At 37.1% G+C, this 19,467-nt stretch overlaps 2 protein-coding genes across 3 annotated transcripts; both read left to right on the top strand.

Moving 5' to 3' along the window:
• Positions 1–48: 48 nt before the first annotated feature.
• On the top strand, positions 49–3,982 carry LOC132181485 (E3 ubiquitin-protein ligase CIP8). 2 transcript variants are annotated; one of them, XM_059594732.2, is made up of 2 exons: positions 49–402; positions 556–1,103. In XM_059594732.2, exons 1-2 carry the CDS (start codon positions 156–158, stop codon positions 873–875), a joined length of 567 nt encoding a protein of 188 aa, XP_059450715.2. In that variant the 5' UTR covers positions 49–155; the 3' UTR covers positions 876–1,103. The 2 variants fall into 2 exon arrangements, with proteins under 2 accessions (XP_059450715.2, XP_059450714.2); XM_059594731.2 differs by adding an exon at positions 3,502–3,982 and having other exon boundaries at positions 52–915.
• A 12,857-nt stretch (positions 3,983–16,839) lies between these two features.
• LOC132182809 (basic leucine zipper 43) lies at positions 16,840–17,700 on the top strand. Its single transcript, XM_059596158.2, has one exon. It carries the CDS (start codon positions 16,935–16,937, stop codon positions 17,526–17,528), a length of 594 nt encoding a protein of 197 aa, XP_059452141.1. The 5' UTR covers positions 16,840–16,934; the 3' UTR covers positions 17,529–17,700.
• Positions 17,701–19,467: the final 1,767 nt, after the last annotated feature.

Below are 19,467 nucleotides of genomic sequence, written 5' to 3'. Positions count from 1 at the left end.
TAAAATGTGTTTTTAGAATAAATCAGAAGTGTTTCAAATTAAGAGTTTGTAAATAAATTTTTCTAAATATTAATTTTAAGGGTTCTATGAAACACCGGAACCGCCAACGGTTTTGAGAAGGGGTTCCAAAGAATCAGCCTTTAGAGTGAACCATCATGTCTCGGCTCAACCCACACAACCTCCCGGAAACCGACCCCAATCCACTCCACCCGCGTATCAACGCCCAATCCCTGGATTCCCACACCCACCGGCGGTCCAATTTCTACGAAAACTCGGGCCGCGATCCCTTCGCATCCGACTTTGGCTCTGGTTCCGACCGCGACGCGGACCGCTTTGTCGCCATCCTCTTGGAGAGCTTTTCCGATGACGATTTACTCGCCTTCCACGTTGATGCGGATCCGGGTACGGATTTCAGTTCTGAGGACACTTTTCGCTTCTGCTTGGAGGAGGAGCGGAGGATTGGGTTTGCGGGTTTGGAACGGGAGCAAGTGGGGGAAATAGAGGTGCGAAATCTTGAGCGTGATTCGTATGCTGATTTGGATTCGTTTCTAGCAGGTCTTATGGATGAAGACGACGCGGTTGGGGCCGAGATCGGCGATGTTTTGGGGCGGTTCGCGGAGAACCAGGGGCGTAGCCGCCCGGCGGCGAAGAGGGTTGTGGAAAATCTTCCTTTCGTGGAGTTAACGGCGGAGGAATTGCGTCGAAGCACTGCGGTTTGTGCGGTTTGCAAGGATGAGATTGTGGTGGAGGAGAAGGCGAGGAGACTTCCTTGTGCTCACTGTTATCACGGGGACTGCATTGTGCCCTGGTTAAGTATAAGGAATACGTGTCCCCTTTGCCGGTACGAGTTGCCCACTGACGAGCCCGAGTTGTGAGAGGATTGGTGGTGGCGGCGTCGAGGGGCAGGGCTTGCAGGTAAGCTACCATTTTGATGAATAGATCTTGTCTGTTATGTGTAAATACTTAATTTTTGTTTTGGGATATAGTCTCGAATGAAGCTTGTAATAGTTTTGTTGCACTTGCATTTTGCATAGCTCATTATGTGTTATTAGAAATCTGCTCTATGGGATTGTCATGGAAATAAATTGCCTTTTTAAAGTTTATTCAAGTTTTAGTGGTGCCTATTCGCTGAAATTAGTGTATAGATCGAAATTGATTGTGGTCATTGAAAGAAGTGTTCAATTTGTGTGACCTTCTGCATTGTTGTGCCTGTCGGCTGTTGTTCTAGTATCATGGTGAATAAAAGGTTTAGTTCTAAATTTAACGGATTAAAGGGGTGGAGTGGACATTAATGTGTGCCTTTTCATTTCAAATGAATTGGACATTATTCATTTTATGGTCGGGATTTGAAGTTGATTCATATAACTGTGTATATGATGTCCATGTTGGTACGTCTTTTAAAAAATTTAAATAATGTAGCACCATATACGCCGTTAGATGTACCAACTTTAAATCTTGACCTTAAAATGAATCTATTTCAAATGAAATGAACAAGATTCTATTTTGTGCTAATTGCCCTACTACCTCCCGCTAGTATGTTAATTTTGACTCAATTTGGATGGTGGGGTGGACATTGTTAACTAAACTCAAGTTTTGAAGCTAAGTAATAGTTATAAGGAACATTTCTAATGACCCCATAGTTTAGGGTGGATGGTTGCAACTAACCCTAATTTTGAAAAAGATATGAAAAAATCGAAAAGATAGCATTTTGATATCAAACAGACTTGACATGAACATAAACTATAGTTTGGCCAAGAATCTGGTTCCTTGTTTTTAAACTCCTAATGGAAGTTCTGCCTATATTATGAATTCCATGTCGTGTTAAATTCCCCTTTAGGCAATTTTGGTTAGTAAAATCTTATGTGATTCTTATCCAGATTTTTATAGGTTCGCTTTTCTCAAGAACTTACCTGGCGGGAATTAATTGCTTGACGAAATCCATTTTCCCCTTTCCTTCATTACTTTTGATGCTAGATATAATTGACCTTTGAATGAACGAAGCTCTTGCTTCCAGAGCAGGCTGTTCTTATTAAATCTTTCACTTTATCTTGGCAATCTTTTGTACTACTTTGGTCCTTTTGTTTGCCCCTCTTTCCATTTTGGGATGTCCCAGAATTGATACACTCTCCAAAGTAATACACTTCCAAGTATTTGATTTTCCTAAGTTACATTTATTATGGTGCACACCAAATAAAAGAAGAATAAATAATGTTTCTTGCTGCAGTAGTTTGATTGACTGTTTATTTGCACATGAAAGTAATGATTGATGTTCACCTATAGACTTGAATATGCGAAGATAGACAAACAAAAGGGGTGGTGGAGTAAAATATAATTCTTGGCGGCTTGTTGAAGAAACTTTGAAGATGTTGAAATCATGTTTTTCAATATTTATTTCTAAGATATTGAAATCCACGTTGATTGTGACTTTCCAACCTTCTATTGTTACTTCTATACATGCAATTCACTTAAACTACTATAATATTCTTTTTAAGGTCAGTAGGGCCACTGGATTTGGTACCTGGCTCGTGTTTTTGTGAGTTATGGTTGTGATTTTTTCGGTTGTTACCTATGCTTATGGCCTTGTACAATTCCTTCAGAACCTAATGTTCAATGATTCTTAAGTAGTTAAGTAGACTCACGATGCAGGGAAGAATGTAGGAAAATTAGATCTTGTAAAGGAAAAGAAACGATCTTAAAACTGATATCATCTGTGTTATTCATTATCTATAATGCACAAAACACTTTTGGGGCGCCACTCTTCAGCCAAGAAAGCTATTCTCCATGTTTTTTGACCAAACATACATGGGTGTAAATAAGATTTCTCTAATTTTTGGGGGTGTCATGGCCCATGGCCCCTGCCCCCTGCCGGTCCCCTCTAATTCTGCCCCATGCTTGCGGTGCCACAGTGCATCACTTCAACACAGGGCCACGAGGATAGCTCCAACAGCTATCCCTTGCTCCTTTGCGCCATGTTCTTCAGTTCTGAATCTTGTATTATCGCACCAGAGAAGACTTGAGACTTGCCGGTCCTTGCACTTTTATTTATTTATTTATTTTTTGTTTCGTTTGGGTTAGAAGGTTACAATGGGTTTGGCTTGAGAAAATTTTGGAAAAAGAGAAAACATGCAGAGAGAAACAATACAAAAATAAAATGGCTCATGAGAAAAGTGCCGCTACTTGTAGCATTTATTTTTGGCTAACTTAATAAAATATTCATTTTGCATTTTTTTGTGCTAATCCAATGTGGGGGTTTGTTTTACAAATTTGATTAGTCATTTTAGATAAAAGTATAATTTGGCTCCTCCATTGAGAATGCTCTTAATTATTGGAGTTTTTGGCTAAGGGTTCTAAGGTTTCAGGTTTTGAGTTGTTTTGGATGTAGCCATAGGATAATGATTTTCTCGCAAGTCAAATGATAACGCAAGATAATGGTAGGGACTCATTTTGCTGTATAAACGACATGCTTTTATTCGAGCTCATTGTGGTCCTATATTTCTGCAGCTTTTGCTTGATTGTAGAGCGCCAAAGTGGCGGTTCCAGGGGAAAGAAAAAAAAAGCCATATAGTAAGGAGCATCATGAGAATAGTATTGAGCAATGATGTTTCTTGGCATATTTTCCTCAAACACAAACGTTGTTGCTGCTTTTGTTGAGGACTGCGACAGCACTGGCCCTCAATGCAATATGGTAGGACTGTCCGAGCAACTCCCTTTTTGGGCAGGGAGCTTCCTCTCTCGGGGGCTCTACAATCTCTTCTTCCCTTCTTGTTTTTTGGGCAGGAAATTGCATAGGATTCCCATTCTCCTCCATTTTTTTTTTTTTTTAAGCGAATGAGGAAACAAGGGAGATCTTGCCCATTCACGATCCAAATGGAAGAAAGAATGGGAGACCAATTGGGAATGCTTCCGAACACTAGGTTGGAAGCAGCCCATCTAGCTAACAAATGTACTTGAACATTAGCACTTATAAAAACTTTATTAGCTTTCCAGTTATGAAAAGATATTAAGAAAAAGTTAATATCCAAAATAATGGAAGCAAAGTTTCAATCCTTAAAGAGATCCGAATTTTGAATGGCTAAGATGATGTTGATTGCATCTCCTTCTAGAATGAGAGAGCCGCTTGAGCTTCTCCTATGGCAGCATCTATGGTAGAGAGTCGCTTAGTAATCGCTTGGATGATATTACCATTTGAATGGCTAAGTACCATACTAGCAACAACAAAATCAGACTTCACCGCAACATCAAAGTTGGCTTTGATAGTTCTAGGAAGAGGAAGACTCCAAAGAGAAGAGGATTTAGCATCAGCCCAAGCGAGATTATGATGCTTCACAATAATCAAAATATGCTGAAGAGACTTAGCTAAAACTGGATGAACCTCATTGTGCACCAATTGATTTCTCACATACCAAATGTGATCAATAGTGATGGCTGCAAGGAGTTGGAACTGTCGAATCTCATGAATTGGAATAGCCAATTTTTGATAAGGATAAAGAATAACAGAGATCCACTCAGATATAGGGAGATTGCAGAGAGATTCAAAGATGAGAGGCCAAGATAAGCTATTCCACAAAGATCTAGCAAAAGAACAATCAAGAAAAACATGAGAAATAGTTTCTTGTGCATCTTTACAAAAGGGACAAACCAATGCAGCTTGATCCTCAGAATGAATAAAACGAGCAATATTAGCTCTAACAGACAATAAGTTCCAAGATATCTTCCAAAGAAGATGCTTCAATCTGTGTTGAAGCTTGATGCCCCATAGGTAATTCTAGATTTCAGGAGAAAGGGAAGAAGTCCTACTATGAGAATTAAGAGAAACAACTTCATGAGCTGACTTAACCGAAACTTGACCAGAGACAGCAGGGGTCCAAATCCATCTATCATCATCCACCCGCTGTGGAATATGGATTTTTTGAATCTGAGTAACAGAATCTATATCAAAAAGATCATGCAACAAAGAGACATTGTAGCTTCTGTTGATAGGATCAATCGGCTCATCTACATGGTAGTCAGGTAACCCAACCAGATTCGGATTGGGGTTGGGTCTAAAAAGAAGTGCATGTAGGAACCCAAGGAGAGGTCCAAATATTCACATGTTGACCATTGGAAATGGCTAAGCAAGCCCCTTTCTCAACCACAGCTCTAGCTTTCAACAAGCCTTTCCACATCCAAGAGGAGGTGGGATTGAAAGTGGTGTTAAGAAAATTAGAGCCTTCCTTAAGGTATTTACTCGTAAGAGTAGTCACCCAAAGCAGAGGTTGCTTAGAAGTTAATTTCCATCCCAATCTAGCAAGCAAAGAGTGGTTGATGAAATCCATGGATCTAATTCCAAGTCCTCCTAAAGACTTGGGCTTACAAATGTTATCCCAAGCCAAAAGGGTGAGATTATGGCTCTTATTATGTAGGAATTCCCACCAAAATTTCCTCAAAATAGCATTCAGCTCCATGCAAAAAACCTTTGGGAAGCAAAAATATGGACATAATATATGAAGGAATGGAATTGGCCACAGTATTGATAAGGGTGGTCCTAGTTGCTTGAGAAAATAGTTTAGCTTTCCGACTAGAAACTTCGGACAAAATTTTATTTTTTACGTCAACAAAAGTAAGCTGTTTACTCTTATGAAAAAAAAAAAAGAGGAATGCCAAGATATTTTACCTTGAAGGGGATGAGGGAAAGGTTTAAAATGCTCTTCATAGCACTAACAGTGGGAGACCTACAATTCTTACTAAGAAACAAGGAAGATTTGGAACGGTTAATCTTTTGACTACACCAATACGAATAAGTAGATAAGCAGTGTAAAATGGCATTGTCTTCTCTGTCCTTGGCTTTAGAAAAAAATCAAGTCATCCGCGAACAAAATATGGGAAATAGGAGGGCTTTGTCTAGATATTTTGATGCCATGCAGATTGCCAAGAAGTTCTTCTTTCAAAATAAGCCTAGACAATATTTCAGATCCAAGAATAAAAAGAAAAGGAAAAAGGGGATCATCTTATCTAAGACCACGAGTACATTCTCATTTAAAAGCGTTGTGGATAATGTTTAGCCATTTCTGCATGGACTGCTTGGAACACCAGAAACTGATGTTGCTTTGAGAATGTGTGCTTTTGGTAGAACTTCAATCATTCCCATTGCTTCTTCTTTTTTTCGACATAATTAATTAATGGACGATCGATGTTCAGCCTAGATAAAACTTTCTAGTTATTACTATTTTTTTTTTTTAATACATTACAATATCTAAATACATTGTTTTACATTTTTACTATATATTGTTGTCTTCCATTTTTTTTTTTAATTTTTTTTTTCCTAATTGAATGAGGGAAAATGACTACAGGGTAGGATCTTTCCTAATCCAGATGGAAGAGAGAATAGGGGATCTTTGTGAGAATGCTTCCAAAAACATGATGAGAAGTGTCACATTAAGCTAACACATGTGCCCTAAAGTTGGCACTACGAGACACTTTCAAAGCATTCCAACTCTGAAAGGAAGATAAAACTAAACTAATATCCGAAATACAATTAGCAAAGTTCCAAGAAGAAAATAAAGAAGGATTTTTGATAGCTAACACCACTAAAAAAGCATCTCCTTCCAAAGAGAGAAGATTGCGACCCAAAGAAGCTGCCAGCCTAGAGGTCAGCAAAGCAGCAAGGGCCCCTCCTTGAAAGCATCTTGTACTGCACAATCAATTTAATTATTAAAAAAAAATCACCCAAAATTGAGAATAAGGGGAGATACTATCTATTATCTAAGTGATTTGTGCAACTTTCACACTTGTGAACTCTTTAATACCTAAAATCTTGTTAACTTAATTATACAATGGAAGAATTTTTTTTTTTTTTTGTTTAATGGAGAAAATAAATTCCATTATAACTTCTACAAACTGGACAATACTTTTTCAGACGATGTATTAACGTTAATCCAACTAAGAATATATATATTGTTTCGGAGAGTAATTCTAAATTAAAAACTTCCTTATTGAGATCATCAGTTAGGAATTTATGAGGACACGGCTCAGAACCATCAACGATGCGATTAGACATTAGATCATTGCCACTCGCAATTAATATTGAAAGGAACTGTGACAACCGTATCTCAAAGATGATATTTATCTATAGAACTATACTAAACAATCAAAAAGGTTTAAATTTACAAGGCAATGTTGCTATGATATTATCTGAAATCATTATCAATTTGAACCAATTAATGACTCTTGACTTCAACTTCAAGTCCTTCATATCTGTTTAGTGATAAGCAATACTGCTGTTATTAGGAACAACCTTCTTCTTATCTTGAACTCCATCCTTATCGGCTAGCTACCACATCAGCAAGACCCGCTGCTTCGATGATTGTAGAATCATCTGCACTGTGTTTACATTAGTTGTCACTTTAACAAGAGCCTCTCTCTATAAAATAGATAAAGACTCGGGCTCTAGCTAGTTCGGGATCCAATAGATTCTTCTCTAATAGACCCCCGATTGATATTTGAATTAAGTACCCACTTAATGGTAAATTGTATGTTTGATTCATCTATTAGTTTCACTTTCTACCATCATGACACATGTTAGTTTGTCAACAACATGATTCATTCAAACAATCATATCTCAAAATTATAATTACAACGAAACAACCATTAACTCATGGTCACAAATGCTTCTTATTAGATTTACCATTTTCTATCCGCTTCCTCTAGTTTATTTGAACATGGTATTAGAGTAAAGATCTCGAGTTTGAACATTATTTCGGCCATTTTTCTCCTTTTTCAATTAAAAAAGTCAATGTGTTGTCACTTTTGGGATAAGCGATGGTTTAACGCTTCAAATTGAGTTGAGTTATTGGAGTACTCAAATCTGTACTAATGTTGTTTAATCCTTGTACCAAATCAAAAGAATTACTTAATCCACCCACTTCCCCATCCGTTTCAACAAATGAATTGCGGTTACGTCAGAAGCAAACACATTACAAAAAGCAAAAATACAAAGAAACAAACTTGTCATTTTCATTATTGGAGAGCCCTATGGCTCTCATAGTGTCCACACATTCAATCAAACAAAGCACTCACTCCCTCTAGAATTTCTATTATGTATGTGGCCCTCGGAAGTGGCTTTGGTACAAATTTTATACAGAAACCCCCATCTGATATGGAGGATATTTTTTTAAGGGGGGGGGGGGGGGGGGGGGGGGGGGGGGGGGTGGGGACTAATGAATAATGATTATTATTACTTCAATCATTATTGGTCTGAAAATTTTGGAAGGAAATGTTGCAGTGCTGACACCTTTGTTTAGCTTTGCCCTTTGGGTTTGTTTGTTTGTTTGTTTCTTTATGAGTGAGTGAGTGCTTATGGTCCCTTCATGGTTAGTTTTTGTTGCACTTAGCGGCTGGTTACAGCTCCCACATTGCCTCCACCATTCTTGAACCTATGGGATCAGGACCCAGGTGCAACCTTTTTCTCTGTTTTGATCTTTGTGATTTCCAAGAAAGATCTTGTTTTTTCTATGTAAATGTTTTGTTTAATTCTATCCATTAGTAAGGTTTTGGGTGGTCGGCATTTTTCACAGATATTCATCCTGCAGGAACTCCATCATTTTTATGCTTAGAAAAAAAAAGAGTCACGACAAGAAATTTTAGTCAAGAAGCATTGGATTGGGAGCAAGTTGGGGAGCTGTGTGAGAGAAAATCATAGATGGTATTGGAGGATAAATAATAGATAAGAAACAAAATCATAAGAAGCATGTTGGACATTGAAGCAGAGACAAACAACAACTGGGAAGGAAAATGTCTGAAGGAAAGGGTGCATATCACAGCAAACCATATATACCAAAAACAACAGGGGGGCATTTCATGATTGTGTTTGACAATTATAAGAGGAAAGTTTTGTCACGCAAATGATGGAATGCAGAGCATGGCGTGTCATCGATTGATAGAGGGAAGGGAGCCTGCCGGCCGGCATGGATAGCTCTAGCAGAAACTTTTTCAACTTGTAAATTTACAAGAATCAACACATAATTAGGTTTAAAGCAATTAATTACTTTCCCTCTTCTGCCTTTTGCCTTGGCACTGATCATCGTCTGATGGTCCATCTGAAAACTTTTTTTTTTTTTTTTAATACAAAATATACTTTAGTGGGCATTGACAGTAATTACAGTTAATTGACTTTGCTAACATTCAGATTGCAGCAACCCCAGAAAAATACAGCTAATACAAATGTCAACTTCTTTTGTTTATCTCATGTTGGGCAAATACCTTAACTTAACTAATCAAATATTAGTTATGGAGGGCCTAACTACCGATAGGATCTTGAAAGGCCGCCGATTAAAGGTGTTAAAGGTGTCGGGCCGATAGCCCTTAGGCCGAAGGGTTTAAGGAGCCGGCAGCCTACAAGTACTAGAGCCTAGAAGGCTCAGTAGCCTACATCCCAAACAACTAGCAAGGATTCTAGGGCGTTCTCACTAAAGTATTAACTTTTGATAGTTGATTTACTATTTCGTTCGGCTCATGCCATGTACGTCCCTAACAAACTTGAGAAATGAATCTCGATATCAATAACATACTACTGACAGGAATTCTTAAAACTCTAAGAAAAAGGGCGAGAGACGAAGGTTAACCTATAAAGAGAGCAGAAGGGTATTCATTGAGGTATGCCTAATCAACCATATATACTATTACTCTGCCAAATCCTCCTACCTCACTACACTAATTTGGCGTCGGAATGGTTTCACTGGATCCACCCCTGGCGAACCCTCTTATAACCTCCTCCTCTTGCAAATCCTCTTTCTGGTTAGCAGCGTGCGGTTGTTGTATTAACAAGTTCATTAACCGCTTAGTATCTTATCTATTTTTTCTTTTTTTGCTTTGGTGCTATTGAAAATGTCAGCTCATGATTATCTGTTTGTTGTATAAACTTCAGAAAAAGGATGATTTGATCAGTGGTTTGAAGCAACCACTGAAAAATTGTGCTTGAAATCTTGAGGCTTGGAGCAAGCTTAGTTAGAGTAACACCATTAATTACTAGACTTGATGAAGGATTTGGGTTGAACAGATGAAGTGCATTAGCATCCAATTAATTAAAGAGTTAGGCCAAAACCAATGCAGAAGTGGCAAAATTGCTTAGGCACAAGCGGATAACGACCTAATTAATCCCCATTATTAAAAGATAATCAAGCTTAGTCATAGCCAGCACTTGTCGTGCCGGAGCAGCTCAAGACATATAGTAAAAAGTTGGAACAGTAGTAGATACCTGCAGGACAATCTAAGACCATAAACATTATGAGACCAATAACAACAACATGAATGACGAGGATAATTGTGTTAACCCATATTTTAAAATGGAGAAACAATTCCCATTTGACGATAATAATCCAACACTAACACCTTTATTATCCACATTGTTAGTGGAACAAGACCTTATGTTAAGTACGTAAGCATGTTGCGACGCATGCCAGTCACCCCAACTCTAGAATGCACCAACCTAATATTATATATATAAATTATAATACATTGCATCAAAGATGATTATTATATTATATTATATTATATTATATTAAAACCAACGAGAAATAAGGCATTGTATAATTAATTAATTTCTCTAAAAGGAGTTAATTAATTACATTGACATTAGCAAAAGTGGGGTGAATTAAAAGGAGAAATGATGAAGAAGGCCGTACGTCTTGCTAGCTGACGATGAGTTTATCCCCAATCAACCAATCTTTTGGTGATCATATGAGCTCAAGTAGCAAGAAACATGAATATTTGCTTCTTGTTGTTGTTGGGATGAAGTTTGTTTGTTTTTTTTGCTGGGTGACCATATATTGCAGTAGAAAATTCAGCTCTGATATTGCTGTTCATGGAGGGAGATGAACCAAATGGCCGGGCTATTAGGTTACTGTTGTTGACTTGTTGCTACTCTCATTATTATAAGGATTTATGAATGGTGGATTCCCTTTTTTGGTGGTTTGACAAAATTCGAAGAGAAATGATAAAAATATAATGAGCTTCACATGAATCATGTGCATGGATATTAAAGTTCTGTTGCAGAGATCTTATCTTACCATTTTATGATTTCAGAAAGTCAAAATGATGAGGATCCTAATTAAAATCTTAATCCATAAAATTATCTCACTTGGGTCTTCATTTAGATTATTGTGTCTAATAAAATCTTGATCTTAAAATGCGAGATTACATTTAAAATTTATTAATATAATTAACCCATGCTTTTGTCATTTTTAACATTGAGACTCTAGTTTTCAATTTGAAATTTTGTGAAACCTCCATTATCTTTTCTATCCAATAGATAAGTGAAACAATCATGAAAATACAAAATTTTCCATTTTGCTAAAAAGAAAAAATGGAGTCTCGTTTCTATGGTCGGCCATGGAGCTAGACCTACTCCTTTACGAGGGTTTGAGGTTGGGTAGTCCTTGTGAGTTGTGACACCCTTATCGAAACTTTGGTGAGAAAAGATTGAAAAGGCCGTACGAGCCTCGTGAGAAGATTGTACCTTTATGAGGGGTTGGTCATTGAGGCATGATCTTTGTGAGTTGGTTGTGAAGATTTCACAACCCACTAAGAAAAAAATGGTAGAGGCGGCCTTTACAAGAGAGTTGTGTGGCGTTTGCGATATCTACGAACCCTTAAAAAATGAATGAGTCTTAATGACTAGCGGTAAGTCTCTATGGCCGACCAGGAGAGGGATTAGATTAGTGACTTAACTTTTCTTATACACTAAAGAATTTTGTAGATTTTGAATCACATTTCTTTCAAATTCAAAATGGTTATTGATCATATTCTTATACACATATATGTTAAATCTTAAATGTGCAATTCAATCCTACAATCAGATCTTGAAGATCTTCCCATCCAAAAGATGGATAAAGTGTAAAAAAAATTTGTCACCACCATGATCATATGATATATTGGATCACAAGACCTCCATCTCTCTCTCTTGGTATTTGCATCACCAATCAACAAAAGTTAATGAAGGTTGCATTAGTGGGGTGCACACATTGTACCAATTGTGAGAACACCTTAAAATTTGCCAGCCCCCTTTATGGGTGGGGGGAACCTGAAAAAGCCCCCCAAAAAATGTATGAGAGAGAGAGAGAGAGAGAGAGAAAGAGAGGCCTTTTGGTGAGTTGACAGGCTGAGCAATAGGGTTACAAGGTGGTGCACTAAGCACCCACGCGCGCTCGTTAGCAAGGGACCCACAGGTCAAATCTATCATGCGCCCGCGTTTTTCTCGTCCCTCTCACTCACCTTGTTTTGTATTATTTGTGAAATTACTTTATTTATTATTTATTATTTATTGTTTTCGGGGGCCATCCTTTTTTGTGGAGGGTGTGTTTGGTACGAAAAGGGAAGCAGTTAAATCAAGTACCCTGCGTGCATGACTCTTACCGTTATTCTAGGGCACTGTCTCCTGCAATATTATTTTTTTTCCCGATAATGTCCTTCTCATTTTCTTGGATTGGAGTGATATACGGCCATTAGGCATGGGTGAAATGGGTATGTGGGATAGATACGGGTAATGATTTTCAGAGTTTGATAAGATATGCAAGTTGGGTGAGGGGCTAGGGCTCCTGGATTGAGTTTTCACTTTTATCATTACTTTAACGTTTGGAGTGGGAAAAAGATTTTGAACTGCTTAATGCTTTTTAGATTTTTTTTTTTTTAATTTTTTTTTTAAAAATAGCATTTTTGAATATTTTAAAAATATTTTGTGTTTTTTTTTTTTTGAAAACATAAAATAAATCTATCCATGACAATATCCACATGATTTTCGCATGCCGAAAATATTAAGGGTCCGTTTGGGACTGCGATTTCAAAAAGTGCAATTAAAAATAACGATTTTAAAATCTGCAATTTGAAAACGTGATTTTTAAAAACCTAGTTAAAATGTTTAGCAAAATCGTAGTTTAACCTTTAAAATTATGCGTTTTCAAATTGTAATTTTTTAAAAACGCAATACCAAATAATCTGTTTTTTGCGATTTAATTTAAAATTGCACTTTTTGTTTTTTGAAACTGCAATACCAAAACGACAAGTAAAGTAAATATACCCATGTTATATAATGCAAAGAGAGAAGTACCAAAGAAACTTGCATACTTTGGGTAATATGTGGGAAAAAATAATAATTAGATGTGCGATTTCTTGTTTTCTATGATTTTTGGAGGAGAAAAAGAGGGAGGGGGGGTGGGGTGGGGTTGAGGTGTTTGCCTAAATATATACAGAAACTTGACTTGAAAATTTAGTATATATATATATATATATATATGTTGGCCATTTCAAAGCCTTACTTAATTTGATTAAAAAAAAAAAAAAAGGGATAAAAAAGTAGTTTGATAAGACAAAATATATATTGCTGAATTTATGGAAGTTACACATTTCCTTGCATGGGCCTAAATTTGCAAAATTGACAGCATGAAAGAAACACATTACAATGATGTAACTTGCAAAATTCATACCAAAAAATATAAATGTACTTGGAGGGAATATCCCTTTTTTCCTTTTCCCTTGTTTGAGTAGAAGAGAATATATCTGTTAAAAAGTTTTCAAAATTAATATAATTATGTATGTATGTATGGCTGTGTTTATGGTTTAAAAAACATTATATAATAAAAGACATTTTTAAAGAGTCTTAGAAGAAGCGGAGAGTCCCGTATGAAAAGAGAGAGAAAATAATGAAGGCGTGTATAATGCCCAACTTACACCAAGTTATTGCTTTAAAACAAATAAAAAATTGAACGAGAAGTGTTTTTTTTATAACCTAGTACACTGTAACACTCCTTAGGAGCGTTTATAATAATAATAATAATTATTATTATTTGGTATAGAATTATGTACTAGTAGAAACACCATCCTTAATCATGTCTTAACATGGTGATAAATAATACAAAGGTATCCATAGTGGTAGTGGAGGTCACTGACTCCACTTTTTTTATTATCTAAATGAAAAATCAAATCAAAGTAAATAGACAACGATTGATGTTTTCTTTTAAATCTGGTCGAAAGAATTTCTTACAACCCAAGTTATTAAACTAAAATGTATTTAAAATGCGTATAATTTTTAAAAGCGCACATGATTCTTACGAGCATTTTTTCAAGTCAAGAAAAATCATATGCACGTTAATTTAAAAGAAAACTTTGTTCGATCGCCAAGGTCAATTCAACATAGGTGTTAATTTAAAGAGAGAAGAAAAAAGAAAAAAAATTCAATTAAGAGTATGTTTGGGACTGTATTTGAGAAATAGAGCCTTTAAGTCAAAAAGCGTTTTTTAACGAAAGTTTCATTTTTAAGCTTTTGCCAAAAGTGCGTTTTGGCAATTTTTGGATGACCCTTAAAAGCGCTTTCAGATTTTTTATATCAAATATGTACTTTTTTCTTTAAACCAACTTTTTGAATGTTAAATGCACTTTTAGACCCCTCAAACGTACACCCAAACATGCCCTTAGGCACAAATTAAGTTGAGAGATTAAGGTGCATCAAATGAAAAGGGTCACTTTTCAGCCTGCAGGCATTTCCAGTTGGTGCAACATTGACCATTCAATATGATTTATTTGTATACTCTACAAAGTTCGACCTGATCAGAGGAAATACTGATGTAAGCCTTCAACAACTCCCCCACAAGCAAAAAGAAATTTAGTAAAATGGGGGAAAAAGAAAAAGAAAAGAAAAGAAAATGGACAGGAAAAGAACAACCACAAGACAAGAAAAGAAAGAGGAGTCTAAGTCTGTCTAATGATAATGTTGACCATTCAGTCCACTCAACCAGACCCAACCTCAGGTGGAGAGAGAGGAAAGCATTTGCTTCAGTAGGATTTTGGTTCTGGATGCATTTGCAAGCTTTTCAATTAGTGGACGACTGCATTTCAAAGTACACCCATTTCCTCTCTTTCATTCCCACCACCACCTAGCAAGATTTTTCCACTCAATCACACTAAGCAACTGAGTGGCTAATCCTCTCCTTGTTTATCAATGGAGCTACCAATTTTTGACCTGCCTCCATGGATCATCTGCTTTAGTGACCTCCTTGAATTTTATGCAAATCAAATTGACGACGGGTCTTGGATTTTATCTATGTGTCCGTTTGCGTGTGACTAACTTTACGGGGTGTCAGATTTACGAGTCACAAATGTTTCCAGCAAGTTTTGATACGCAACCGCAACGTCGATTTTCGTAATCTAATGTTGACATCTAATAGTACTCAGATTCGATCGATTCTCACTTTAACTTTCCTATTAAAATTAAGATTAGCAGTTGTCGTTTGTTGTACTGTGCAGATGTTCAGAATAAGCTAAAAGATATGGCAATGAGAAACAATTGGCCACTGTTGATTAAAATACAACAGCTTGGACAAAAACAGAGGAGCCCCACCTTGAAAACTTGCTTAATCTTTCGTCTCTTGTGTTTTACTGTCAACAAATAGAATCAACAGAATCAGGCTCTGCAATGCATCTTCCCATGAATATAAAACAGACGTTATGGATTTTGCTGCTGTGATTTCTGTCATTTACTGAGCTTATATATATATATATATATGGCTCTTTTGTGTTTCGAATGGCTCTCATTTCAATATTTTACTGTCCCCCGTGGTGATGGCCTTTTTTGCTTTATCAAAGCCAATGATTTTTTTTTTACTAGAATTACTTAAATTGACAAGTAATGGACATCTTTCTGGCAAGGGTTCACGTCACACACATTTCACTTTCATCCAACTTCAAGATTGAAAAATAACCTCCCAGTGCCCATTACTGTTCACATGATGCATTTCCCATTCATGTAAAAAAAAAGTAAAAAATTCTGTGGGTGATGTAATAACATCAGTATTCCTATTCTCTTAAGGTTTTAAGATAAACCGAGCGAACATCATAAGTTCGAACATTGTCTCCGTAATTTACCTCTTATTTTAATTAACGTGTTGGCCTCGCTGATTTAGCAGCCTGATTACCATGACATCATGGACTATGATTAGTGCCTAAATATGCCTGAGAGAGGAACAAGAGTCCATGGAAAACAAAGCAATCAGGGTCAAGTCCTGTTAATTAATCAATCATAGTTGGTCTCACAGAAGTGGTGGTTGAGTCATCAAACTCATATAAATATATTTTTCTAAGTTATGGATATACTAAAGAGCTTGCCATTCCCCAACCATCTCTCCCACTCCTTACGTCACACAGATGGCCCTATTGGCTAAGAGATTTTTAAGTGAAAAAAATCATCTCTCTAACACACCAATAGTTTAGATTGACTTCTTGAACTCCATTTTTTCCTGTGCTTTCTTTTGCCTAAACATTCTACCGTTTAAATAATTATACCCCCCACCATCTGAACTGCGTCTCCCCCTCCTGATGTAAGCATATCTTTGATCTTAAAATGATTATCCACAAACACAATTTGCATTCCCCATGTTGATATCATAATGTGCGCATGCACCATGGCAAGCATGGATGAATGTACCCACTGCCATGCATGACCACATGGAGCATCAATAATTAAACACTTACAAATTAAAAAAACTTGCCTACTTTATGTCTATAATTTCTTAATAAGTTAGGGTTGAGGGATAGGCTTAGAGTTGGCCTAAATACTCTTATACCCATGTTTCGGCATGATTCGAACCTGACACTTGACTCTACGATCTGCAAATCCAACACAAAATTATAGTCAAATTTGACATGCGGCACACGAATTACAATGGCATATATAGTGGCATATATATGAAAGCGAAATCATGGACTGCATGATATTCCAATGGTCCGAGCTTTACGAAACTTTCCCCCCACTGTTGCCTAGTGTGGGGGCCATTTGAAGCTTTTTTCATCCTATAAAACACCTTCTCGTCTCACCCTTTCCTTCCCCTTCTAACACCAACACTATCCACTTGATCATCATCTTCCCCTGCAAGGCCCCTGCAGATTTTAACTGGGATTTCTTCCAGCTAGCCATGCAGCCTAGTGAGGTTACAGCACTCCATTATCTAATCTCTTCAAACCAATCTCCATGCCCACCTCCCTTTAGCATGGCTCAGAGCAATAGCACACCCACATTTCAATTTAACCAATTCCCAAACCCATTGTATAATTTCCAGCTCCCTCAGGCTCAAGAATTCAACCCACAATCATCATCTTTCAGCAGCAATTCAACTTCTGATGAAGCAGAGGAGCAACAGCTATGCCTTATAAACGAGAGGAAACAGAGGAGGATGATATCCAACAGAGAATCTGCACGCCGCTCACGCATGCGCAAGCAGAAGCACCTAGACGAGCTCTGGTCGCAGGTTGTGTGGCTCAGGAATGAAAATCGGCAGCTCCTTGACAAGCTGAGCCATGTTTCGGAGTGCCATGACCGGGTGACTCAAGAAAATGCTCAGCTCAAAGAGGAAACTTCAGAGCTTCGTCAGATGCTCACTGACATGCAACTCAACAGCCCTTTCCCTGCTCTAAGAGACCTCGAAGATGTTCCCTGCAACACAGCTTATCTCAGAGCAGAGTCCTCAAACCAATCCATCACAAGTAATTCTTTGGATCTGCTTGGCTGAGATGGAGGCACATGTTTTATATATTATCCCCTTTCTAGCTTAATTTGCTTCTTCTCTTTGTAATGGAAGCCAAGCAGTTTTTGCCTTGCTATTTAAGCTGTAAGAGATTGAAGAAAAATTGCAATAACATGTTTGATTTGAGCATTTCACAGGTCTTCAAAGCCTCTTTTATGTATTAAACAATACTTATAAAATCCCATTTTATATATCTTATGCAGCTAAAAGTTGAGCATGATCATGATCATGATCCTTCCCCAGAAACAATTTTAACAAATATTATTGATCATGGAATAATCATGTGAAACTGGACATGCAGAATAAAAAAAAAAATCCCAGTAAAATAAAATTATTGTGGAAGAATTGTGGGATTTATTATGTAGGCGTATTAGAACAGAGAGAGAGGGAGAGAGAGGGAGAGAGAGAGAGAGAGGAAGCAGTGGCATTGGGTGTTGGGGGGTTGGACATGACACAGAAATAAAGGTGGTGAAGTGGGTGTTGGTAAATAAAACAAAAATTACCATAAAAAGAAAAATATATGCAAAAGCTATCCACTAAAATATTTGGTACTTTTGGAGTGCACCCTTGACTGAAAATAATTGGAAATTATTTTTTATATTTCTCAATTCATTCTCTGGCTAGTGTGCGTCCACCAGAGCTCTGGTTTGGTAAACAATCATAGACTGCAATACTTCTCTTTCCTGCAACTACCAAGACATACATACTTAATGGCCTCAATATTTTGTTTATCTTTTTCATGTAAAATTCCTTTAATATTTGATGTTGGGCATCTTAAATTTTGTGAAAATGTTATTCAAGTTCTGATGATAATTACAAAACCCTCAAACAGTTGGACAAGTTCAGAGTCGTTGAGCATTGAAATCTAACAGAGCTCCTTGCAAGACTTGAAAGATGCTACACACAGGAGTTGGCTCTTGCAATATTTTCGAGTCATAGTCCCTTGCAAGACTTGAAAGATGCTACACACAGGAGTTGGCTCTTGCAATATTTTCGAGTCATAGTCCCTATATCATTACAGAATTACCCCAAGAAAAACAAAACTTTCCATCTCACATGTTGTATATTTGTTGTCTTATTTCTGCTCAAATAAAGACAGAACAAGAACAGAGTACAGAGTACAGAGTACAGAACATGTTTATATGAGGTATGCAAAAGGAGAAAGTAAAACAAGAAAACACAACCACCAACCAAACTCATACCCAACCAAAAAATTGCACAAAGCAAAAATAAAATAAAATGGGGAGGCTATATCAAACAACTTCAATCTTAAAAGCCTCCATTGTTATTTATTTTTTTCTCCAAAATCAAGACAATTTGAGCGTGTCATGTCTGAAATATGTACATGTAAGTCATGTGCGCCATTTTCTATTCATTTTAATGCCAACATTTAATGGATGAGCCAAGTCCTAATGAAATGGTACTTGGAGGAGGCTAAATGTAACCAAAAATATATATATATAGTTTGAAGGTATTTTTTTTGCCATCTATAAATTTCCGTTCATTTTAGCGCCTTTATAGAATCCCAAGTAATAGTTCGGAGCGGTAAGTGCGAAAAAAGGTGTCAGTTCATGAAAGGTAAGTGTGTTATCCAAATAGAAAGAAAAAGAAGTTTCCACAAAAACTTATACAAGAGAACTGAATCATGAACAGCATCTCTGCTTCGATTGGTTATTGTTGTTGAGGACATTAGCAGCTGCAGAGGAGGTTGCTGTAGAGCCGAGGCTTTGTTATGATCTTCTTAAGTCCAAGCTAGGGCCTGCATTATAAGAGAACGATTTTCCAAGCACATTTCAGTGCAAAGTTGGTGGGTATGCTCCATTTCCCTCAAGAGAATGCCCAATCAATGGGCCCGGTCCAGCTCCTGGGGGCTGATCCATTTGTGGTGAACAATCTAGCCGGTTAGTGTTTTTAACACAAGCTC

This window comes from Corylus avellana, chromosome 5 (genome assembly GCF_965113065.1).
Source record: "Corylus avellana chromosome 5, dhCorAvel1.hap1.2, whole genome shotgun sequence".
In the NCBI taxonomy this organism is placed as follows: Eukaryota; Viridiplantae; Streptophyta; class Magnoliopsida; order Fagales; family Betulaceae; genus Corylus; species Corylus avellana.
Note: the sequence above shows the minus strand (reverse complement) of the source record. Positions and strands in the feature narration are given on the sequence as shown.

Coding starts and splice junctions, on each gene's coding strand:
- LOC132181485 (XM_059594731.2), top strand. CDS start 156: ATGTCTCGGCTCAACCCACACAACCTCCCGGAAACCGACCCCAATCCA.
- LOC132182809 (XM_059596158.2), top strand. CDS start 16,935: ATGCAGCCTAGTGAGGTTACAGCACTCCATTATCTAATCTCTTCAAAC.